At 39.0% G+C, this 26,845-nt stretch overlaps 1 protein-coding gene across 4 annotated transcripts in view; it reads right to left on the bottom strand.

The window, feature by feature from the left end:
* Positions 1-26,845, bottom strand: part of LOC306831021 (leucine-rich repeat and fibronectin type III domain-containing protein 1-like protein) — a 168,809-nt gene that overhangs the window by 65,466 nt on the left and 76,498 nt on the right. For all 4 annotated transcript variants that reach the window (XM_079354839.1, XM_079354841.1, XM_079354842.1 and 1 more), the window contains exons 3-8: positions 6,949-7,165; positions 5,124-5,275; positions 4,637-4,890; positions 4,224-4,467; positions 3,057-3,214; positions 1,620-2,000 (exon numbers count right to left, since the gene is read on the bottom strand). In XM_079354839.1, the coding sequence (XP_079210965.1) occupies positions 1,620-2,000; positions 3,057-3,214; positions 4,224-4,467; positions 4,637-4,890; positions 5,124-5,275; positions 6,949-7,141 (1,382 nt within the window). In that variant the 5' untranslated portion in view covers positions 7,142-7,165. The remainder of the gene's footprint in view (positions 1-1,619; positions 2,001-3,056; positions 3,215-4,223; positions 4,468-4,636; positions 4,891-5,123; positions 5,276-6,948; positions 7,166-26,845) is intronic.

Below are 26,845 nucleotides of genomic sequence, written 5' to 3'. Positions count from 1 at the left end.
GATAAATACTGTTTGCGTATGTTAGTTTTTCTTTAAATGTTATTTAACTTTTGAGGCTATAAGTAGCATTCAATTCAACTTCCTTAGCTTGTAGCTCAATTAATAGACTTCCAGACAAAGTCCTTAATCATGTGAGTTCCAAAGGAAAATTAACAGCTACCAAAATAAGCTCTCTCACATTCATTCCTCTTTACACACCAGCACTTGACCAGACAGTGTTTTGTACCTGCAGGGTCACTGTGCCCACTAACTGTGTCCAACCTTGAACGGGCAAGTGCAGTTGGACAGTTACTACCCAGGAGAGGTGTTGTCATGCCTAGAATTGTAAAAAGCTGCCTGTCTCCGACAGTTAGCTCAACTGTCTGAATAAAAGTGTGTCCTCTCCAGTTTGGAAATAACATCATTATCACTTTTCAGCAGTCTTCTCTTTCTGTTTCTCAGAGGTAGGGAGTTTTTTTTTTTTTGGGGTGCAAAAGGAAATTTCTTAATCTCCTGTCACGATAGATGGGTTTTACATTTTCCCTCACAGGGTCTCCTTTCAATTTTCAACTTCACATTTCAGCTTTTCATAAAGTATAAAAAGGCCAAGGATATTTTGTAAACTCATTGCACCTTTTGATGAAATAAAAAGTCTGCAGAACTCTGTAAAAGCATTAAGGCTACCTGTCATTCATTTTAAGACCTGAGAGGTTTTCTTAACCCGTTGCTTTTAAAACTTGTCATCATAGGAAATTCCTACAGACTCAAAATAAACAGGGATCCTCCAGGTTAGCAAAGAGAGCAAGGCAATGATGTTTGGCAGAGGTGAACAAAAGTCCAACATGATTCTATGGGAGTTCTATGATACTTTACCACAGAATTACCTTTTATAAGTATTCAAATATTGTGCAGTAAATGAGGTTACTTTTAAACACAATTTCAATGCATTGCAGTTCTTCAGTCACATCCCTTTCTAGAACATTTTCCTTAAAATTCATGAACACATGTTTTCAAACTATTAGAATTAATTGCCTTTTAAATCATACTTGGAGTTAAACAAGTAACCAAAAAAACAAATGTTTGGTTGAGATCTAGTACTCAAATTTAACAGGGATTAGTCAGTCAAATCCATTTGACTTCATTCCAATAAAGTACAAAGGAGAAGTCACTGAAAACCTTCAAAAAGTCAAACCCAAAAGAACATGAAAAAAATGAAAGTCATAAAGCCATATAATGTCAGAGATTAATTAATACAGCCACAACATTAGCAGATTGACGTAGCACTGTACCAAACTCGCAGACCCAGCATTCAAAGTTGTTCGACAGCTACCCTCATCAACTTCGGCCAAGGCCACCAAGCATTCAGCAAACCCAACAATTGCTGTCTCCAACTACAGATGTTATTATCATTTCAGTTGATTAGACTTTTACAACTGCATGACTGGCTAATTTCCTCTTGTACCAACTATCATCTACTCCCATTCATATAGCAGAGGCTGATGTCCTCAGATTAACTCAAACACAATAGGCAAAGGTTTTTTTTTTACGAATGAGCCTTGAAAAGTAAATGTCACCGAATATATGACACAAAAAAATTAACTCAGAGACAGTTGATAATCTGACAGTTTAGATGGACTAACCTGTAAACAAGTGTGTCATCCCCAGAGCTGTTGTACTGGACCTGAAACATTCTGACTCCAGATGTAGGAGTCTGACTGCTCCATCTTATGAGTGCAGAGTTTCCTGTTAGTTCCACCAATGAAACCCTCCGGTCTCCGCCTCTGGTTTCATTGTTCGGCAGTGCAACTTTAGAAGAAGTTAAGATGTCAGATGGGGCAGGTTCAGATGATGGGTCTCGACTACGGCTTGTACTGTTAGCCAGATGGGGTGTTGCTGTGACAACAAGCTCCACCCTTCCTGTTGATTCGCCCGCTGCGTTGGAGGCAATGCAGGTGAAGTTTCCTGAATCCTTCAATGAAGTTACATTGATCTCCAGGCTTCCATTTGGGAAAACCAATGTTCTGAAACAAATCAAAATATATATCAATCTAAATAAATAAACTAAAATTCAAATGCAACAACAAAGTATGAAACATACAGAGTGCTTTACATAAGCTTCGGCAGATTTTTATTTTTATTTTTTTTCATCTTGAATTATTTTCCCTCTAATCTTTAATTTTTAATCTATTGGCTCCTGGCCACTGAGCTAAGATCCAATTTTTGTTCTGACAAGAGCAGGCTGATAGTTGGGTTGGCAGTCAGAGATGTGTAAGAGGCCAGTACATCTCACACACCATCTTGTTTAATAAAGTGAGACATATTGTTTGTGAACAAAATGTTGATTTTAAATTTAACTCCAATCTAGTTCACACCATGGTTACGTAAGCACTCCTTCACTGTCACCCACGCAGGAGCTAATCACCAATTAGTGTACTCCTTATTTGCCCATTTAGTAACACCTGTGCAAAGCTGCCGGCAGCACTTGATGCTAATGCCAATTTCTAGCCCAAGCAGCCATTCAGACACTCTGTCCAAAATCAATGCAATGACTGCCAGGTTGAGGGGTTATGTTGCCGTTGTGGGCTTCATCCACATGAACAGAGAAAAACCAAAGGTGTTATCGCCAAATATAGAAAAGTTCTCCACAAACTTATCATTTTCTGAACACAGAACGAGAAATACCAATTCCATAAGATGTGGAAATAAAGGGCTATGGAATTGACATTCAACAAACTTTAAAATATGTTTTTAACTGATGGTGTTTTGGAGTAAGCCAATCGGGTTACCAGAAAGAAATTGTCCCCTCTGATCTGGGGTTGGCCAACATGAGTCATATACTCATGCCCGCCCCACAGCCATAGCCAATGAGACAAAGTTAAAAGACACAGTGTCTTTTTGATTTGGTCTCAAATTGGCACATAGCACTGCTGGAACATAATTACAACCCCTCAACTAGGCTGTCAGATTCCAAACATAATTTAATGCCAGTAGGGCTCTCAGTGGTTAAGTTATACCTTTCCTTTCTAAATATTATGCAATCCATTGGTCTACATGGTATAAAGGAAAAGTCTTAATACCTTGAGCCGTTGGATATAAGTCGCCCCTCTGGGCTGATCCAGTGGACTTCTGGCTCTGGGTCACCGTTTGCTTTGCACTTAAGGCTTGCAGGCTGGCCTTCCATAGATACAGTATGAGGTGACTTGCGGGTTAGAACTGGTGGGTCACAGATAAACTCCTAGAAGGCAAAAAACAAAAGAAGAAAATAGTTACAAACACATGCTTTCAAAGTCACAGTATGTTTCTTGAATGTACTAATGCAATCTATGGTCTATATTATTGAGTTCACAAGACCACTACTGTTTTTCTTTCTTTTATTCAAAAGCAATTCATTTTAGTTGGAGAGCATTAAAACCTGTGGTGTACTAAAACAGGACACTCTTTAATGTGAATGGGGCACAGAACCACTTTATCAGTCAACACCACACCTGACATTGAGTATGTTGGGGCATTTTGTCAGAGTTGTTGAACAGGACATGGCAGATCTTGGCCTTCATAAGAGCACAAAGCAGCACAAGCTGTTGACTGTTATGTTAAAACCAGAGGATAAGGACACACAAAGGCCTCTATCTTTAAATACCAGCTTCACCTCTATAAGATTCCTCCTCAAACCCTGCATGGACTTACAGAGCACTGAATGATGCCCAATACAAACAACAAGTGTAGGCATTGCTGCAGTGGAAATAATTAATCTGTGCATCAAAATATTTCACATATTGGTCTTTGCATATTCATTGGGTAGATTGACAAGTGGAGGGAGAAAAACTACAGTGCAAGAGCCAACCTCAGTCATGTCTATTTCTGAATATTTGCAAAATGTAATTACCAGCACATTACATTTTAAAAGGGAGTAAGAGATGACACTTATCGGTTTGGTTGTTTTTATGTTCAAAACACAACTAATGCAGACACTGTACCTTGTACTTTACCTTTCACCAAGCTTTTAACCAGATAAAAATAGCTGGACACACCTTTAAGTCTTGTGCTTTGAACCACGTGTATATTTTTTATCCAATAAATATACAGGCCTTGCCATTTCTATAGCAAGTATTGCCGGTTGGGTTTGGAGGGAAATCCCTATTAAATGTAAGTGTGTAACCATAAAGTCTACTCTCAAAATCATAGACCATTTCCCAGACCCATAAAGACTCATAAATAATGTAAAGAATTGAAAAAAAACAAAAAACCTCTTCAGGTATTGTCCAGAAGTATTTGGCACTGAGGTCTGGGGGAGAGGCGCATGTCTCAAGGTCATCTTCTCTTGTCAGTCTTCTTAGCCACAGAAGTTCACAGTTACAATGAAGAGGGTTGCCACCAAAACTCAACACGAGCGAGGTGAGGGGAGAGCCTCTGGACTTGGCATAAACTGGGATTCTCAGGAACAACGGGTCCGGGGGAATTTTCTTTAGCTTGTTGGATGTCATGTCTAGCCTGTGAAAGTGAGGGTAGGTAGAAGTTGGCAAGAGAAATAGAAAGGAATTTGTCATCATTAGATCAGCAGAGTTCTTTTCAGTAAGTCTGTATGAAATTATTGCATGGATCTGTCTTGGCACACATCTTCTGCTCATTCCACATTTCTATCCTCTGTTTATCCATGTACCTTGCCAGTTTGTGTAGGTTAGTGAATACCCCTTGGGGAACATTTTCTATGAGGTTGTGATCCATATTTAGGGTATTAACATTGGTTAGCCTTCCGATCGTTTCCCAGGGCACCTCTGCAAGGTTGTTGTAGCTAAGGTCGAGATCCTCCAGTGTGGATAGGAAATCATCAAAGGCATGGGGCGCTATGGCGTGGAGCTGGTTATTGGCCAGAATCAGGTGACGAAGGTTTGTCAAGCCTTTGAAATGGTCATCCTAATTGATAAAAAAGTTAAAATGCAAATATCAGCATCACACAGATATTTTCCATAACATTTTGTATAGGCTTACATTGTAGCTCTGTTGTTCATTTTTTACATCCATTTATCAACTGTCTAAACTGAGTTATGTTACTCTGAAAATCCTTCATATCAGCCCAATGCTCTGTTTGACTTTTCATTACAATTTACCATCATTAATCTATCCAGGCATTCCTCCATCAGTCTTACCTTGATCACAGTTATTCTGTTAGAGTCTAAGTGCAGGGCTCTGAGTCGCCGCAGGTCACTGAAAGCTGAAGGGAGAATCTGACTAATGGTGTTTCTAGACAGTGTCAGATGTAGCAGGCTGGTCATGTTGGCAAAGTCCTTTCTTCGGACAGCTGAAAGTGAATAGATTAAACAAAGTCAATTGTATAAAGACATTTTAATCTTCAATTGCTGGAATATTAAATTGTACAATACTGTAGGGGAAATATGAGTCTGGAGATGAATATGCAGTATATTAGATTCTATGCACATATTTGTAATGTGGTGTAGATCCTTTTAATTGTATCCTCATTTGTTTTACATGCATAAACAAGGCCCACCTAAATACTATTGTGTTCAAATAACCATGGCTCTTTCAATGTTCACGTTATACTGATAACTATACTTATCTGATACCAGTGTTAAATCAACCATCTGGATACATCACTATGAGGATGAGACTGGAAATATATAAATCTATATATAAGGCATCATCTGGATTTCTCCTCTTTGTAAAAGAAAATGAAAAATACATAATAATCATAATCTGCCCCACAACCTGTGTACCACTTTCAATAGCATCACCCGTTCTTTGCTGTGACAGTGAACCCTCCTTGACTATTAGCTGCATTGTATGTGCAAACTGCGTAACCTTTGACGTTAGCCACCTCCATGCTAAGTTGGCTCCACCTAGAACAGGCCTTCCAGTGCACTAATAACAGTGATGTATGTACATGAAACTACTTGCTGTAAACACATTATATAAAACTGATGTTAAAAAAAAATTACGTTGTGAGTCACCCCATTGCCAATGATACCCATTCTAGCTATTTGTGTCAGAATCAGAAATATCCAATAACACAATTGTATCTGTACATCCATATTTTTTACCATCTAGCTTTCGAGACTGGACCTAATGAGTATTTAACTAAACTAATTTAACTGTTAGCGACACACACTAATGACCAGAGAAATCCTGGTTTTCTACAAAATAAGATATGGAATATTCTCTTTTTTTACATTTTTAATGCTGATATTGAAAAGGACAAAATAGTGTTACTTAAATAACTGCATTTGTGTGATATGGCTCTTGGTGTTACTTTCTATCTTTCTGGACCATGAAAGTGGTCTCTTATTCAGGAGCTGTCTTTTGTTTTGGTGGACTAAAGGATGATATTTCTTTCATGTCAAGCCTGGGGAAGATTATTTCGCTGTTTTGGTGCAAGCTAATGGGAATCCAGATTATAATAGAAGCAACACTTGAGTTCTTAACAAAATAAGTGCATTTCACAAAAAGGAAATAATGAGCCATAATTAATATATTTTGACTGAAGTACAAATTCCCAAAAATATATTAAAACATGATTCTACGTCATGAGACTGTGACATATTACAAGCATCATGCAGAGACAAACCAAAAAGAAACATGACTGAGGGATTTATTTTCTAGCTGTGTGTGTATATAGCAACCTGTAGCATGAGGCTTTATATACATCTGAATCACTCTACTAAATGCACCTAATGTGCCCTTGCCTTCAATCTCAAATAGTATTAAACTTTTGAAATCATTTGTTGCACATGTGTCATAACAATAAAGCTAGTCGCTTGCCAAACCTTCAGCTGATTAATATTTAAGCGTATCACCAACAGTACATTTAACCCGGTATCCATCTGTAGATGTTCAAATACTACACTATCTCTGACAGTAATTGATTAGGATGATATGATAAAATCATAAAAGCTGTCCCCAGGTACTGCCTATAGTTACAATGAAGTAATAAATTGTAAAAACTGGTAGGTATGTCACCTGTTATGAAGTTCTCCTGAAGCCGTAGCTCCACGGTGCGTCGGTCAATGGCAGCAGGAACAAACAACAAGCCTGTTTTAGAGCAGAGGATAGCCAGGGATGGCGAGAGGCTCTGGCACATACAACGTTTCGGACACGGCTGCCCCTTGCATGCTGCTGCCAGCAACAGCAAAGAGATCCAAAGCCGTTCCATTATCCTCCACCGGGAACAGGGCAACTGAAAGACAGGATGAAACCAGCAATCAATTGAAGGCAATACAAAGCTAGTGTCACTAAGGAGAAAGCAACAGGCAGAGTACAAAACCAGGGTGCAACGATTAATCTGCAGAGAAATTTGATCAGTCATAAAATAAATAAACTCTTTGACGATTTGAACTTTAATCACAATTGAAATGCACCTGATACAATATAGTCCTGTTTTGTCATTACCTTTAGTAAACAGATGTTTAAATTTAATCAAAAATAAAATCAGATCAAGAGAAGCCGATTGAAGAAAATACAAATGTCATATCATGTCTTGCGCTTCACTGTTTTGTTAAACAAACACATTTGTAGCATGGCAAGTTGGCTATTATGCTACAACACTGAGCTTGTAAATATCTGTGTAGCTTAGGTCAAGTCGATAATAATTTGTGTTGCTCAAAAACAAAAGCCTCAGGGCTTTATAACTGACAAACAGCTGGCTGTGAACTATTATGCCGATTCCAGCCGTGATGCAGAGACATTAAAGGAGTGATGTGAGATCAAATCTCAAACTGTGGTCTTGTATAATGTACCAAACTGCCTTCACTGGTGTTTCATGCTGGGCAAAATTGATAGCAGTAGTTCTTCTCTCTACCTTTTTTTGTTTGCCTTTTACAAATTTAAGCAAATATACCCAAGCACTTCAAACCTCAACAACTAACCTTTAATAGTGCAATACTTGTGGTGGTGTGCATCAAGGATTTTTGCTGAACAACTCCAGATAAATACATTTTGTTTCTGTTTCTGAAACTTGGTACAGTACTAGTATTTAATTTCAAAAAAAGTGTAAGATGAATTTGAGAAACAGATATTGATCTTCTTTAAGCTTTTAGCAAAATATAAAATGCAGTATGATAATGGGGTATAATACATGATGAGATGGCATATAACTAAGGCACACACTGATACATTTCCTCATTGGTGCAATGTAGGCGTGGAGTGTTAATGGCCAATTCAATGGTAAGTGCAGTTTTGGTGTCAAATAAACCTGTTTTAATTCTAATTATTTCTATAATTCAAGGAAACCAAATACATTGGTATTCTCTGCCTTGCTTGTATCTCTTATCATTTGTATACTAAAGGCTTTTTAAAGGTTATAAAAGTTTTGTCTGTAGCCTGAAATTGTATGGAAATTATAATGAACTCCTTTTGTCTTACCAAATACAAACAGCTCTGAGTACTCGAGAGCAGTTGTTTTGAATGTGTTGTGCAAATAAGTAAAAGTACTGCGCATGGGAATACTTCTCACTCCGGAGACATACAAAACTTAACACCATTTCAAACTGTCCAGTAAAATATTTCTTTCCAATTTACATTGCTTCACCCCCAACTTTCCTCACTTCACACCTTTTTCAAATTAAACATGTCATCCCAACAGAATTGACAAAAAGCAGTGACTTGAGCGTCACATTCAAAGTTGTAATAGATGTTGATCGCTGTCTGAGGTATGAACTGGTAAAACAGACTAAATGATAACTATAGAGACATTTTATCCACAGAATGTTGAAGCCAGCTATGTTATTAAATCTTGTATTTTATTTGACTTGATTGATTATACAATGTCACCTTGATAGAATAGCTATTGAGGGCATGTCATGGGTGTGTGCTTCAATAACTTACATTTCTTTTCCTTCAATAAAATTTCTTTGAGTTGACACTTGGAAATAAATGGTTTACATTATGTCAATGAATTTGACTAGACAACATGAATTCATCACACATACCAATTCAAATAAATTTCTCTTTGTGGACTGACTTGTCTTTTTTGCACATGATGTCATATATAAAATAACTGTATTGTAGTTCAAACAGGAGGCTAAATAAACTAATAAAACAATCTCCCAGTCTTTTGTACAGACATGACTAAAAACCCATGGTGTAATGCATGTGTGTGCCAGTGAACGGCAGTATATTTGCCTCCTGAGTTTGACCACCAGGCCAATCAACAGCATTGACCTTGTACTCAATAGAAGCCCCAAACGAACAGTTCTTCTCCACTCTGCTGTTCCCTTGATATTCCCCAAAAAACCTCAACGGAATATTTTATCAAAGGATGGGAATGTACAGCAGGACACGATTAAAAATACCCAGTGTTGCTACCCTCTTTATCTTCATTTCCCTGCTTACAGTCCAGCAAAGTGAATCTGCAGAGTATATAAATAAACAAACAAACACAAATGGATGCAAGCTTATGAGCAAGGTAATAATAGACATGCTGTTATTTGATACTTCATGTTCTCCATCCTCCCACACTGTGGAGTGCAGAGCAGAAACCATGATAAGCTATAACTTACACACACATACTTCAGATCTCCTAACAGTCGGTCCATTGTATTACTTCAACAATTTTGTCTGTCTTTCAACATATCTCTCTCCATTTTTCTTGATGATTCCCCCAGCTTTACATTCCCATCCAATTTCCCTCATATAGAACATTATTCACCTGTTTCTCAGTCATACTCAGGTCTGTCTCTATTCACTCTGTACTCGCTCGATCATACCTATTTTTATACCCATGTGAATACACCACATATAACAGACCTTCCCATGTAATATATATTTCAATCTCCTTGTCACTCCACCCATGCCCTCTTAACTTTTCTTTTTTTTTAATTTGGTCCATAGCTGTCCATCATCCTCAGTTACTACCAGATTTTCTTTTATCCCAAGTCCATTTTTTTCTGAATTTCTGTCCTTCAATCCTCAGTTGGCTGTTGATACTGTTTTCTGACCCATCTCTCCGCCATTTTTCCCTTCGTCCCTTACTCAAAATCCTTATTTGTGTATCTCTTTTCCTAACGAGAATCTAATTCTGATTGCTAATCTCCCCCAAACAACCTTGTTATTTTCATTTTGATGCTGTTCTCATTAACATCCATCTAGCACCCCGTTCCCTTTATTCATGTGTTATTTCTCAAGCTCTCAGTGCTTACTTTGTGTTTTACCCTTCATCGTCTATCCATCACCCGCCACACTCATTTTATTAGGGCTGTATTGCCAATAATCTCTAATGTATTTACGTGGCAGCAACTGGTACTAAGGGGATTTTAAAAGCATACATCTTTCACTTGGACCACCCACTCATCCCGTTTTCCAGTGTACAACCTGCAGCATAATAACTGTTCTATTTAACACATTTAGGCACACCTGACATGGTTCTCCCACGCAACCAGACAATGTGTGTTTGTAAGGCTATTCAATTATGGACATTTAGGTATTTTGAGTTATTCAGTGAAAATGATGGCCATCAGTCACCCATGATTACTCACTGGCATGCTTGTTAAACTAAGGATAGCTCATAAAAAAAGGGGAAAAAAACCAAGTCAAATTGGGCCATTGTGTTTTTTGAAAATAATTTCAATGTCAATCCTATGATCTGTAAACAGCTTGGCAGTTCTGTCCTAAGCTCAATGTAGCTCCCCCAGTGTGGTCCAGCCACTATAGTGACTGACTGCAGAAATCTTAGTTGAAATAGCTCAATCATTTGGCAGGCTTTCTGCCACAATTTCAGGAATAACTGCACATGGACAGATTATATGGCTGTGAAGTAAACAAATGGTACAAGAGTGAAAAACTCTCAATCAGTTACCAATGATATTAAATGGGAAGTTTTTCAACCAACCAATTTCACAGTTTAGCTACATTCTTGAATGACACATTCCATTTTGTAGCATGAGTATTGAAGGCAGCGAAGGCCAAATTGGTCTTAGTTTGCCTCCACTAGAATGAGTTTTTTTTTTACTTGTCTTTAACTTAACTTTGATGGTTCTAATGACAGCCCATGACAGGCTTATCCGTCAGTTTGTTTTTGTTTTGTCAATAAACCTATTGGTCAAAAAAAATGGTACACGAGAAATGGGCTTTCTGTTTCATATGTGGGTGACATACAGTTTGGGCAAAGTTATGTAGGTCACATTGGTCAAATTTAGAACTCCCACGGTGGTAAACACAATTCTGCCTGAAGCACACTGCTATGTCCAACGTATCTCTGTCCATCAGAAAACAAACGTCTTTGTCAGGCCATAGTCGTACACAGCACTTATCATGCAGGAACAGATCTTGATGGCCAAAAATTGTTGCAAAAAAGAAACCTACTAAGTACCCATGTTTGGCAAGAACAACTGGGCTCTTCAAAGAACAAACCAAGTTACAGCTCATATATCAGGAAAAATATATATATATATATGTTGTATCATTCAGGGAAACCTCCTACTTCTGATTCCACTTTCTAGTGTGGGTTGAGTAGTGCTTGAATGGGGGTCACCAGTTTTGGCCAGTGGGTAAGTGGCTGAGAGACTTCAGCACTTAACTACATTAAAGCTGACTGATGCATAAAATGCCAAATTATTCCAATCCAACACAAACTTAACTGCAAGTTTGACATCTAAGAACATCCGATTTAGCATGATGCATTAAAACACCTTTGACAAAAAGAAAAACAAGTAATAAAGTCTTCACAAAGCTGCTAGAACTCTGAAACAAGAGCCGACAACAGTTTTAGCTACTAAATTCATTATAGAACATTATTGTGCATCATTGAATCAGCAAAACCATTTAAAAGAAATGTCATCCGTCTGTATGCTATTCATAGACTCATTGTGCTAAGTTAAAATAAATGTCGTTCATGTCTGAAGGTTAGATGTAACTTACAGCATACACTGTTGTGTTGCCATAATTACACAGAGATGCTCTGCATTGACATTCTTTGTCTCCAAGTGAGCGTAAAAAGCTTTCAGAAAAAAAACACTGAAGGCATTTCCAGCAATGACAAATGTTTATGTTTCTGCGATTATTTTTTGAAAAGTAAGGCACAAACACACACTGACAGTCTTTTTGTATTGCATGACAGGTTGATCTCTGCTTTGCATTTATGAATCAATCAGCTTCTCCCAGGCAGTTTATTTGCAATGTGTGCATGGCAGATATTCTTGCAGACATGACAGCTTTATTGGGTTTCGTTGCACTAGTTTAAAGAGAATGGTCATTTGTTTTTAGATAAAAAAAAGGCAAGAGACACACAAGTAACTTGAAACACAGTTATAGGTGACTTTGCTTTGGTGGAAAGTCGCAATGTAGCACCATTTAAAGTCTTTTCACCTCCATATATACTGTAGATATCTATAAAAAACAGTTTTCAGCCAACTCTCCAAAGACACCCCATAACTCCATTTTCACAGGGAAAAATATCCTTCACAGGTCATATTGACTCAACCTGTGAAGATTAAAGACAGCCCCTTGAGCTCATTACTCTATTTTTCTTCACTACTTCACACCAAATCAATGCACCCAAGAAGGTGTCTTTGCTAATGTGTTTATTGTAAATACAGAAAACTGCAATGCTTCAGTGTTTACCCTGTTTGAAGAATTGTGGCTTGAGTCACCTTCAGATCAGAGCAGATTTTTCTCTAATGAATACTTTGCTCTCCAGCCAAAAAGAACGTGATCAAACAACCCTAAGGCCAGGTACTGTTCCTTTATATACTTGCACACATAATGACTTTGAAAGACACAAAAAGACAGCAACAGTGTTTACAGCGTTCACATTAAAGAATGTCAGATCAAAAGCATAATTTGAGAAGTGGTAAGAAATAATTAGATAAGCAGATATCAGAAGAAAGCAACTTAAATAGAAGAACATTTAGCTAAAACCCGTCTGAGAAATAAGCACCACGCACAGTAAATAGGCTTATAAGAAGAATGGAGGTAGAAGGAGAGTGAAAGACTAAAGACAAATGATCACAGAAAACTGCAAAAGTCGGAAGACTGAAAGGGGAAATAATACAGGAGGTAGTAGCAGTAAATGAGAAAGAAATATTCAGGGAGTTAGGAGATAATGAGGTGAAAAGTAGGAAGATAATTATTATGGTTTAAAGACAGAGAGCTACTCGGGGTGGAGCCTTCATTTTTTATATTTCTTAAGCTGCTCCCCACAGTTCACCTCAGTTAGTCTGGACAGTGATCTGCTGTGGGAGACATTCTTGGTCATTTGGTGGTATGACCCACATGGTCTGCCAATACTGCAGACTGACGGGATTATGAGAACAATTTTTTTCAAATCATATCCAAAGTTCCTGAAATGAGTTCAGCTTCTCCCTCCCCCCCAGTTTGCCATCCCTAGCTTAACAAGGCATGATTTTGATCTATGAGTGAGCAAATGACATCTCGTTTTCTGCCTTGATTGCCCATTGAAGGATACCTTTAGAATCAAGGTCTCGTATTTCCCCCATGCAAGTCCAGGCTATGTGATGTTTGGAATTTCGAAAGCATCTAATTTACTTTACAGGCCCCCGGTGATAATTTGTACTCTGTCTGGCAACCTTTGATTTCAAATTCAGAACGAGTTGCCCCCTACTGAGGTGGCACGCTCTTAACTTAAAAAAAAAAATGTTACTTTACTAATCACTAATCAAGATGGCGACAGGTAGAGGCTGCAGGTTGGCAGGTCCTGCGAGCTCACCTTCCTTAATACGTTCTGAGGAGTCGCCAAAATCATCAAAAAACAGTGGACCTGATGCTGAGTCACAGTTGCCTTATCTGAGAAAAAGTGGGCGACTAAATACAAATCAGTATGTAGTTATTGCCTTGTGTGTGCTTGCCGCGGTGTTACTGTCAACGTGGAGTGACTGGCAAGCTCTTTGCAGCCGGTCGAATCACAGCGTGATGCGCCACGTACCACCTTTCAACACATGGAGTAAACACGCCATTTACGCATCTGTTCTAAAACACGGACGCGCAGTTGTGCCATTGTCGATCAGCTCCCGTTCTGATAAACGCCGCCGAGGATCAGCTGTTTCAACCTTGCTGTGCACTTTACTCCTACTGTGCGGGGATATACATCTAAACCCCGGACCTGGCGGTAGGGAAGAGCTAGCGGGAGCTAACGGCGTTACACTCATGTGTGGATCTGCAGCCACGCTCGCAGTGAGTTACCCTTACGAGCACACACAAACAAACGGACAAAATTGCTTGCCATCTACACTAGGCACAGTGGAGGATAGACTTGTTACATCGCAACTTTCTCCTTCGGTAAAGTTAGATGCGCCTTACCCTGACGGTACCGAGACATTGCGTAATGAGATCCTGTCGGGTGCTTTTGCACAGACACCACGCACAGATGTACTTTCTCCGGACACTGGGATAAACAAACGGAGTGGTGCTGTGGAGAAAGTTGGAGCAGCACGTGACTTGGTGCGCTCGTCTCATCCAATCATACCGTGTCACCCAAACGCCGTCACCAAACAACAGAGATACAGACTATTTCAGACTGTTAACCACGCCAAAGTACTCTGGGACCCAAAGGTTAAACCTAAAGGTGTATTTGGGGGACACCTAAATATAAGAAGTGCTGTATCAAAATCTGAACAACTTGAACAGTTGCTGACACATTCCAACCTTGACTTCTTGTGTCTTTCTGAGACTTGGCTAAAACCCACAACCTCAAATAGTGCTGTTCATATTCCAGGTTACAATATTTACAGGCGTGACCGCGGACATGGCAAAGGGGGCGGAGTAATGATCTATGTCAAGGACAGTTTTCAGTGTTTACAAATGGAATCAGTGGGAGATGCTCTGGAATGTGTGGGGATAAAAATTAGGCTTTCCCCGGAAATGTCATTTGCTGTTCTTATTTTGTACAGGCCTCCGACATCAAATAATGTATTTTTTGATCATTTAACTGACATCCTTAAAAAATGTGATGCTAAAGAAATACTTCTCATGGGGGATTTTAATATAAACTGGCTCGATAAACATGGTAGAAAAAAACTAAAGGAGATTACTCAAAAGTGCAATTTTACACAAATGATTGAAAAAGCAACTCGGATCACTAAGACTTCTCAAACACTCATAGACCTAGTCTTTTCAAACAAAGCTGACCGTATTGGTAAAGTTTACAATTTAATAACAGGTCTTTCTGATCATAATTTAACATTAGTTTCAAGGAAACTGTCAAAAGCGCGCTACCGAAATTTACATATGGTTGACTCTAATGAATCTGTATCCTATATCCCCAGGAAAGATATCGAGATGTTTGATAATGAAATAAGAAAGGTAAATTGGTCCCAAATGGTAAATGATAAAGACAGCAATGCAGCTTCTAGTGACCTGATAAATATGTTTCAACAGCTTGTTTCTAAACATTCTAAAGTGAAAAAGGTAAAGCCTAAAGGCAAAATCCCTCTACCTTGGTTAAATGATAATCTATGGAAATTGATGAGAACTAGAGATTCAGCATTAAAAAAATCCCTTAAAACGGGATTTAAAACTGATCGCCTGATCTATAATGGACTTCGAAATAAAGTTACCCAACATTTAAGACAAACAAAAGCAATATTTTTTATGAATTTAATCAAACAAGCAAAAGGCAATTCTAAACAACTTTGGCAAACTATAGACAAACTAACTGGAAAGATGCAAACTAAAAGTGGAATAATAGAGCTAAAAATAGATGATGAATACCACAAGGATGGTCTAACAGTTTCAAATTATTTTAATGATTATTTTATTGATTCAGTGAATGAAATTATCCAACACACTCCTGGACTGCTTTACCCTTGCTCACCACCTCAGCCCTCCACTCTTGAGGTTTTGTGTTTCAAACACATTGAATATTCTAAAACAGATAAAATAATACAGTCCTTATCTAACTCAAAAGCTAAAGATTTCTGGGGACTTGACAGCTCTATCATTAAAAAACACAGGGAGATTTTAACACCAGCTATAACTCATATTGTAAATAAATCTATTGATGAGAGTGTATTCCCCAGTGTCTTAAAAACAGCAGTCATAACCCCAATTTACAAATCTGGAAGCAAAAATGAAACAAGCAACTACAGGCCTATTAGTATATTGCCTGTGGCATCCAAAATTCTTGAAAAAGCAATCGTAGAGCAGCTAACCGATCACCTAAATTGCAATAACTTTTTGCATTCAATGCAGTTTGGTTTTAGACGTAACCATTCCACTGATGCAGCCTGCTGCTACCTGATAGAAAACATAAAGGCCAGCTTGGACAGAGGGGGCACGGTGGGTGCTGTGTTTTTGGACTTGCGAAAAGCCTTTGACACGGTAAACCACTGTGTCCTCCTGTCCAAACTTTCTAAGTATAATCTGTCCATGGAGACATTGCAATGGATACAATCATATCTCTCAAATCGGATGCAGTGTGTGAGGGTAAATAACGCATTGTCCTCACTGAAGCCCTGCACAACTGGGGTCCCACAAGGATCAATCCTGGGACCCTTGTTGTTCAGCATTTACATCAACGATCTTCCGGCTGTGTGCAAAGACATAGACATCATTATGTATGCAGATGATGCTGTCATCTTTGTACATGGGAAGGACATGGAGCAAGTAGCCACTAAATTGTCCTCAGCCATGGACAAAATAAGTAACTGGCTTAAATCTTCTTGCTTGACCTTAAATATTAAAAAAACAGTTGGAATGTATTTCACTAAGTCCAATAAAGCCAAAGATATGCCTAACATCTATATTAATGGACAAAAAATTAACATTGTGACAGAGATAAAATATCTAGGTGTCCATTTGGACCAAACTCTGAGCTTTAAAAAACACATTAAAAGAATGTGCAACTCCATTAAATATAATATCTCCACCTTTAGACACATTAGGAATAGCTTGACTACTGAAGCATCTTTCATGTATCTCAATGCCATGATCTCTTCACACATCACCTACTGTTTGTCCTGTTGGTCTCAGGCCAATGAGACCACAATCAAACAACTCAGATCTGTCTACAATCAGGCATTAAAGGTGCTTGATAGAAAAGCCCTTCGCCATCATCACTGCAATATTCTCAATAAATATAACGTATTAAGTTTTGACAATGTAATTCAATATACAAATCTAAGAACCGTTTTCAAAATTGTTAACAATACTGCTCCACCCTCAATGAAAGAATTCATAAAACTTTATTCTGAACAAACGACCCGAACATCCCGCTCCACCACTCGCAGAAACTGTGCCGTCCCAAAGAGGTCCTCTGCATTTGCACAGACAGCCTTTTCATTTAAATCTATTCAACAATGGAATCAACTTCCTGATAGTCTGAAGCTGTCTGTGGATCTTAATAACTTCTCTAGAAACCTAAAGAAACACCTTCTCAATAATCAGCTGTGTCAGCATCAGCGCACTTAAATTTTACGCATGTAATTTTGTTGCTAAAGTTTTTTACTGTGTTAATATTAATTAACATAGTAAAAAACGTAAAAAAATATTAATTAATTAACAGTTTTTAGGCTGTGATGGTTTCCTGGAAAAGAAACCATCTGATTAGTTTTAAATGACTACTGCTTTTAAATGACTACTGCATGTATTTGTTTTGTGCTACTGACAGTTATTTGTAATGTCATGTTTTAATCCTGTGTGCACCTGCCCGGGGACAGCAGATGGAAACTAGCATTCGCTAAATCTGGTACAAAGCATATTTTCGAAAGATTAATGTATTTTGTACATTGTCCCTGACAAATAAACTAATAAACTAAACTAAACTATTACCATAATGTCCATATGGTACAGTTTACGCAGTATATGCCTTGTACAGTATACACGTGAAGTGAAGACAATAACATCCTATAATTTCAGTACCTTGGAAATAAAATCACGTTTTGCTGGATGGTCTGAGTTCTTACATTACCAACAAACAAAATAACAGATGGCAGTCATGAGGAGTGTGTCCAAATGCAACCTTAAACAGGAGATATTTAGCAAAGTTTTCTCTCTGTGAGAAATGGTGGCATTTGCATATAAAGTTGGATCAAATTGCAAGGAATAGTTGATTTGGAGAGGTGTGGTTTTTAGACCGTTTTCGTACTGGTATTCTACAGCATGTAGATGCTTTTACAACCAGCATCAATTCAGAGTGAAATCGACTAAAATCTCTTAAATTCTGCATTCAACACAGAATAAATCAGATGTATAGACCCTAAATACTGATATGTTGCTCTTTTTTTCACAGCCATAGTTGATGTATTGTTGCAGTATCACCTTCAGCCTACTTCTGTGTGCTATCATTCATTACATTATAATTGGAAATAATGCACTGATGTGATCTTTGCACTCAGTAGCAGCAATTCATCCCTGTCCCTGCATTTGTGCGTGTGTGTGCGCGTGTATGCGTGTGCGTCGTGCGTGTTCTGGCCCCATACTTATGCCGTGTCCAGCCTGCTTTCCCAGAGTACACTGCACCTCACAATGGAGATGGATTACCCTGTCAGCTTCCTTGCAGAACCACTGTGGAGTGCCTTATGTGTATAATTGACTGTATCTGTGTGAAAGCATGAACACGTTTGTAAGGACTTGTGCACATGTGCTTTCTGAGGGCTTGTCATATTTGCCTCCCTTAGATTTGCATAAAAGCAACTGTTTTAACGCATACAGTACACTGGTTGTGTGTATATGTGTGTGTTTGTGTGTGTGTGTGTGTGTGTGTGCGTGCGTGTCTTTCTGCAGTTAGAACACAGTGTTATTAAGGACCTCGAAAGCAGAATCATCCGTCTGTTGCACACACAAACATACTGTACAGTACAAACATACACACTCAAAGTTCATTCGAATTAGATTTCAGTGTGTTAGTAAGTGCACACGTGTGTGTATATACTCTGTCCATGTGTTTGGCTTTAAGTGTACACGCTGTGCTGCAGCTCAGTCTTGGTATTGTCCTGTGAAGACGGTGACATTGAACAGTTTTGAGTGTCTCATAAACAGTATGTGACATTTAAGTAAAGCAAAACCAAACTTGATATACATATGTGTATTCTTGTCCTACTCTCTCTATATTGATACCTCACTATGGCCAAAACACTAGATGGATTTAAAAAAACAAAAAACAAAAAAGTCATTGAAGTAAGTGAAGAGACAGGTGCAGGCCATTATTAAAAAAAATGAAAATTTTAACTCGGAGCAGAAAAAAAAGGTGCTCGTACAGAATGTAGTTTCATTAAAAAAAAAAAAGTGGTTAAGGCAAAGATTTTATTGGCTGCATTAAAATTTGGTGGGGGCCTGTAACTTAGCAACAGCCAATGACACACGGATGGTAACAGTGAAGAGGTGGGAAGAATATCTGTGTGTGTGTGTGTGTGTGTGTGTGTGTGTGTGTGTTATGGTTGAGGGGGTGTTGTGAGAGTGTGTGTATGGGGGCTGTGAGAAAGTGCAAGATTGGTTCGGAGAACTCGCAAGTAATGAATGTGGAGTCTTTTTTTTTCTGTCTCAGAGGTTGAATGTGGAGACGAGAGACTGCATGCATTTGTGGTGAAAAAAAAAAAGTACAGTAACAATGTTGTGAAGCACACTTTGTATTTTTTCCAAGATACACGTTGCATCTAATTGTCCTTTCAAACTAAACAACAACCCTAATATGCAGCCAGGACTTCAGCTTAGAGAGATAACTTTTACATGAGCACGTTTCAAAAAATATGGGCTTCTGTCTAATTGTACCTTTCTACATAATCTGGAGGACCCCTAAAAGAAGACCCAGGCTATCTCCAGAGTCCCCCATCACATGGGTTAAATCATATTTTGCTGTGTCATGATGCTAAAACTAACATGTGATGGAATTTTGCAGCAGGCTCTTTAAGTCACCAACAGAGCATTGCATAAATCACTGGAATATCCTGTGAAATGTGATTTAAGTATTTAACCAGGTTTAATGAATTATGTCTTTACTAACCCTTTGGGGAATTTACCTTGCACCCTGATCATAACACCATAAATCACAAAGGACATCAACTGCCATACAAGATGATGGACAAGGGGCAGCAATGTTGTGCCCCGCCAAAGTTTCCTCAAACAAGACAGTCAATCCCTGTTGGTTCTGGCCGTGCTGTTCTGTAGCTGACCCTGACCTTCTTGTGTAGGAGGACAAGAGAGCAGACATTTTCTCTTTGGGGAGCAGTATTATTATAGCCTGGGAGGTGTGCTGCTCCCCTTTTGAAATCAATGGAGCTTCTTGGCAGAGGAGCAGCTGCCTCAGTTCTAACCTCAGAAACAGGGTGATATATCTTTCAGAGAGCTGACTTCCTTATTCCAACTTGACCTTTTCTAGGACTCGTTCCCAATCTTTCAGTAAAACACATCTCTTCACACAAAGGGGGATTTAATTATGCCATCATAGCATGTTAGCCAAGAAAATCTTGTGCAGGATACTTTTTTTTTTCTTCTAGACAATAGATGTGTCTATGCATGTTGTGTCTTGTGCTTGCCACCATTTAGATTCTTTGTTCCATACTATGCTTTGATTCATAACTCACGGACAGTCCTCCTCATTGCCATTCGCTTTTTGAAATTTGTAGGCTAGCCATCCCTTGGTCTAAGTGGACATAATCCCACGTTTATGACATTTTTATGCTGAGCTGAGTAAACTCTCATCATAAATATGTAATTTTCTGAATCAGACCCCTTGCAGCTTCCAGCTAAGTTCCACCAATTGGCTTTGTCAAAAGCTTTCAAAGGTTTGCACTGGTCTGGAAAAAATGAATTTTCATCCTTTGCTTGGACTTGGCATAGTGTGCAGATATTTAACATTTAAATTGACAGTTTATCCCTTCGGAAAAATCCAAGGCCCTCCTAAAAAGTCTGCATAACTGAGAAATGCTATTGCCACATTTGATCTGGATATCGTCTTTCTCGTGTGTGTTTAGCAGCTGTGATTTTTGACGTGTGTTTTATTGTAATTTTATACTGTATACTGCGGTGCTGTCTTTACCTGGCCTCCTTCAAATAAGATATCAATCATATCATACCATATCATGAGGGACTTCCTGGTCAAATGAAGGTAAAATAATCTAGATTCATGAAAGTTTTTTTGTTTTGTTTTGTTTTGTTAAATTATCTTAAATGTGTTGCACGAGTTGAATTGTTCCTATGATGATTGCTTAAACATATGAGCTTTTTATTTGAATTGAGGCAGAAAAAGTCACCCTTTTTTCTGTTTGCTAATGAATCTCTTTGAACTTTGTTTTATTTTCATCTGCTCCTATCTGAATACAGGCACTTTTAAAAAATGTACTTCTGACACTGCATCACTTTGGAGTTAAAGGCTGTGTATTCATCGATACAGTTTAATATCAATGCGTCAGATTTCCTATGAAAATACATTAGGCAGAGTGTGAAACATGTGGCAACCCATGTTGTTGAAAAAAAAAAAAACAACAATTGGGGGATCCCATCTAATATGTGATTTTTATCATGTTTCCAAAGATCTACCGCACTCTAAACCAGAAATGTCCCCACGCAACTGCCGTAAGAAGGTTAACTGGTCTTCTAGCTCCGCCATGACCTTTCACGATATTACTCCTCTTCTTCTGGATGTTGTGGTATAGTCATTTAGTAGTAATGGTTGGTAAACAATTACAAGGATCACTACCACCTGGATTGGGGGAGTGCCTAATAATGTGTGACTGCCTTTTTCTCCACTCAGACGTATTTATCATATCATATTAAACCACGATGTCAGAATCGTGGCAGTTCGTAAGAATACACATACAGTCAGACCCTTTGTTATGAGCCTCCAGCAGTGAGGACGAAGCTAAAGAGGTGCCACCAAAAAAAAAGAACTAATTTACACTGGCAGAAACAAAGCAAACATAAGACAAGTGGCTTAGAAAACTAGTAATTTCACAGCCCAATGCACACTTTGTTTTACAGAGGAATTTGAGGAAAGACTTAATGTGTTATTCTGTCCGCCAGAAATACAAGGATTTTGGCAAGCTATGTAAATTAGCAGCGTACAGTTGATCACTTAGTTTTTTTTGTGACAAGGTCATGTAAGATAGCCTCCGCAGAGTTGTGATTACCACTGACTAACTCTGAAAAATGAAAATTGAAAGTGACCTGTGGCCAGCTGTAAGGTCAGAAAAACAAAATTATACCGCAAGTGATGTTACTGCATCACTGCTCTTTCCCTGGTCATTTCTTTTTATTTTTCCCTATTATCGAAAGGTTTTTCACGGTCGTGCCATTTGTTGCTCTTTCGCAAACTTTCGCTTTCCTTCTCTCAATTTTTAAGGCATTTAAAGCTCTTAGAGACTCTTGTAATATCTGGTAAATTGAATTGAATTCAACCAATCTTGGTTTTAGCTACAGTGATCTTTTAAGTAAGCAATATCGGATCGCACAAACTCATATCGATACATCGTTTTGCCCCTTTTTTTTTTGTGACAAGGCCGCTCTGCCGATTCACCAAACCACAACCAATAGCTTTCAAAGCATTCAGCATACACGCACAAAGACACACACGCGTCACACAGCAACAAAGATGCTATCTTTCAAGGATGTGAGCGCTGAGGGGAAACGTGCATTTGCTTATGGCTCTTTTGTTACATGACTCTGAAGCTCTTCTGTCCTCTCTCGATTTGCTTCTCTCGCTTCCATTCCACACTCAGTCTCCAATTCAGTTTCTTTCTATTAATCTATCTATTAATCTTGCTCTCCTTTTGTGTCTTTGTCATCCGCGTTATTTCTCTCTGCTCCTCTCTGTATGTTCTTTCTAACACTTTGTCCTCTCCCTGTCAGTACAGCAGATAATGAGGTGATTTTGGCTGCTAGCACAGTGCATCAATTGCATGTCACACTGCACTTTATTGTCACACTAACTACGGCCTTTTGGTTTACAGTAATATTAACTACTGAACATGCACATTCATAAAAACATCTCTGCTGCAATCTATGCTAGCACAGCGTACTGTGCCAATCATGTCAGCAGTAATAGTAAAACATCAACCTGTAGTTACATTTAATACATCATAAATGTTACACCTATCTCATATTGTTCTTTCTCATCTCTCTTGCATTGTTCTTCTTTTTCTGCCCTGATACACAACTTCCTGTCCCCCTTTACAGCCTCCATATCACTCCCACCAGTGCTGTGTGATAGAATTATTAGCTCAGAGCATCAACATTTCTATTTTTGTACTGATTATGAAGCTGCTCCTATTGTGTCTAGTTCCAACCTTTTGTATGACTGTATGTCCATCTGTTTGTTTTCCAAAGCCTTAATCCAAAATCAAAAAGCTCTTATAAGGAAACAGTTGTACTCATCAAGCCTTTAACTTTCTTCATTAACCTGCTCTAACTTTTAAGTTTTAATACACCATACTTTTCCAATAAAACAGTTGTGCAAGCGGCATAGGTAGCCTCGTGGTAGGTGTTTGCGCCCCACATACAGAGGCTACAGCCCTTCAAGTGGTTGGCCTGGGTTCGAACCCGACCCGAGGCTCCTTTATTGCCATTTTTTCAAATTTAATATACCGTACTATATTAAGCCCTGAGGGGCAAGGGGGAAATTTTGGTTCACACTCTGTTATTTACAGAGTCGCCGCCCGGTATGGCACAGGCGGGACCCCACCCTGTAGCCATGTCTGGGGTTGGAGCCCTTAGGAAAGCACCTGGTGGCTGGGCCTTTGCCCATGGGGCTCAGCCAGACCCAGCCCGAACGAACGACGCAGGCCCGTCCTCATGTGGACTCATCACCCACAGAGGAGTCTGAGGCAGTGTGGCACTCGACGGCAGGGGCCTCTGCGACCCGATCCTCGGACACAGCTTCTGGCTGTTGGGACATGGAATATTACCGCACTGAGAGGGAAGGAGCCGGATCTTGTGCAGGAGGTCAAGAGGTACAGGCTAGATATAGTAGGACTCACATCCTGGAACCAGTACGAAATGGGTGGATGGACGGACTCTGTTATTTTAGAGACATGCTTCTCACACACAGGCCTATATCACAGCTGAGCTGTGATGTCAGAGTGCAGTGGCAGCCCACAGGCACCCCAGTACTAGAGAAGTGGCACCAAACAAACTTTTTTGGTCCGCATCAGGACTTGAACCGGCAGCCCTTCGGTTCCCAACCCAAGTCCCTGTGGGCTGAGCTACTGCCGCCTCCATTATTCCGCCCCCAAATCATTTTCCAGACACTCTCTTCCCACTTTCTAACTGTATCTACTTTCTTGTTTCTAAATAAAGGCATGAAAAGCCTTTTTAATTACACCTGTCAGCCCTATATAAAGAGGCAAAAAAACATTTACACGGTTGCCCGGGGATTAACCCAACAATTCTACCATGGGATGCATGTTTTCCTATCTCCTCCACCCAATACTTACTCTTTTCAACTGTCCTATCAGTGAAAGCATGTTTTTTTTTTAATATTTATTGTCTACCACTGACAGTGTATTATTCATTGGTTTGTGGACAAGTTTATCTATTAACAAGTTTACCTTATTTAGCTATTGCCATCTTGGATTATTGGAGCTGATATTTGCAATTTTGTGCAAGAGGTGTAACAAAATATCAGTGATGAGTTAGCAAATGTTCCCTATCAGGTAATGCTAATGCTAGCTGTGTTGTTAATGTGCACTTATAGGCCTACATCAAGATCTATTTTTCTATATAACAAGAATGTCTTTTTTTTTATTTTATTTATTTATTTTTTTTAAGATTTTTATTTTTGGCCTTTTTGCCTCTATTGATAGAGTCAGAGGACAGTGGATAGAGTCGGAAAGGGGGAGAGAGTGGGGAGAGACATGCGGGAAAGTGGCCACAGGCCGGACGCGAACCCGGGCCGCCCGCGCAAGGAGCAAAGCCTCGCAACATGGTACGCGCGCGCACGCTGCCGCTGCGCTATCGGCGCCCCAAGAATGTCTTTTTTTTAATGGCAAAAACAGTCTTGGAATAAATGCCAACTCAACATGTCTGTTAGCATAATAATGCTGGTTATGGTCTGATTAGGTTTTATGCAGTAATAAGAAAAAGCCATCCATTGTAACCTGGTTAAATTATTTACTTTACATGTGACCTGTTTTTACAGAGAATGAAAATGATGTAATTGCAATTGCAATTTAAACATGATCCAGTAAAAATGTTCCCAAAGAGAATTATACACAAACAGCCCCCATGTAAATTCTCAAAACCAGCTGCATGTGGGCATGTAGACTTGGTCCCCTTCTGTACTTTTGTATTCTTAACTTTTTGTGGATTTTCTACTGAAGACTTATCACGTACAACAATAAGTGCCGGCAAGCCTTTTTGTTTGCAATAAAATTATCAGTAACCACAACCTCAAGCTGCTCATTATCATTGTTATTCTCTTCTATTTTACTTTTTGTAGTGTTACAAAGTCAAACAAGGTGGCAGGGGTTTCTGTTCATATTTCCCTAATTTAAATGTAAAAACAAAAAAAGCAAAGAAATACTCATTACTCAGAGAAGTTGCAAACCAATGACAAAGGCAGCAACATGACAGGACTGTAAGAGCAACCAAGGCAGCCATGGGAATAGAAAGATGTTTGATCATCAGCTGTTTGATATGCTCGAACACGCAAAGCCAAGTCGACCTTGAAAAATGATCAACGCTAAAGAGATGACTGCAAGATGTAAGCATGCAGATTTCAATAAAGGCACAGGAACGTAAGAGACGACACAGACAGCAGTGATCTGACTTGCAGCTTTTTCTTTCACCTTTATACAAGTGCTCCATTATGTTTGAACCTAACACGAACAGGTCTCTGATTCCATGGCCTTGATGTTCACTAGCCAACGGGCCATGAGGTTCACTGGCGCACGCGTTCACTCCCTCACACTCTATCCATATAGCTCTGCCTCAATGCCACACACTCACACTTTGTCTTATATAGCAAGGTCTCTCCAAATACTTGCTGCTGTAGCTAATGGGGTTCTGACGCCAAACGCTTCACCAATTTCATCACATTTCCCTGTAGTTTAACTACCGCTTATTCTCCTTAACAAGTTCTTATTAGAGCTTTTTGTTTGTTTTCTTGGTCAACTTGTATTTTGCCATTTTAATTCTCACCCTTTTTTTCATTTTTTTTTCAACACTTTTTTCTCCATTCTTGTCTCATTGATCTCAGTTTTGTTTTTGTTTTTTAATCCTGAAAATGGATGGTTAACGGATGCGTCTCTTTTACTGTCTTTGTGATTCTGTGTTAGGAATAAAGTAGTTTTAATGAAAAGGGTGGCATGAGTATAAAGGATGCAAAGGGTGTGTGAAGCGGGTTGAAGAATAAGACTAACAAATCACAAGAATTAATAAGAATATCATCAGCGTACAATCACAGAAAAAAAAAAGGAGACAACAGATAAAGAAGAAGAAATAAGAAAGGACAGGAGAAAAGAGATTGAGGAGACGTTTGTGCCACTTGGTAGTCATCACAGAGAAGCTTTCTCCATTCAAGAACTCGGCGTGCAGCTGTCGCTTCAGGGAGTTGATCACACACACACACACACACACTCAGTCACAGATCCAACTACACACATGCACACACTATACCCTTCTCACACACATACACCCATGCTTTGGGCTGTGCTTTGAACTGATCCCTGCCACTGGAGAGGCACACACACAGAGCTGGCTGATAATAATATTATCCTATGGCCTTCATATGGTAATATGGTTTTATTGCTATGAAGGAATATGAATATTATGGCTTTCAGAGGCAGCTTAGGGAATTACATGGCTGTCATAGCTCTCAGCTTCAATGAAATATTTAGATTTTCCATTCATCCAGGGTCCCCGGTTGGGAAATCTATTAAGTTATTTACCTTCGTCATGGTGCGTTTTAGCATGTTGTGTATTCAAACCTGTGAGAAGGCACAAAAGAGAAACACAGGATGCAACTTCAGACGGCATT

The sequence above is a fragment of the Symphodus melops genome, assembly GCF_947650265.1.
Source record: "Symphodus melops genome assembly, chromosome: 10".
NCBI lineage: Eukaryota > Metazoa > Chordata > Actinopteri > Labriformes > Labridae > Symphodus > Symphodus melops.
The sequence above is the reverse complement of the archived record's forward strand: the minus strand, read 5'-3'. Positions and strand labels throughout refer to the sequence as shown.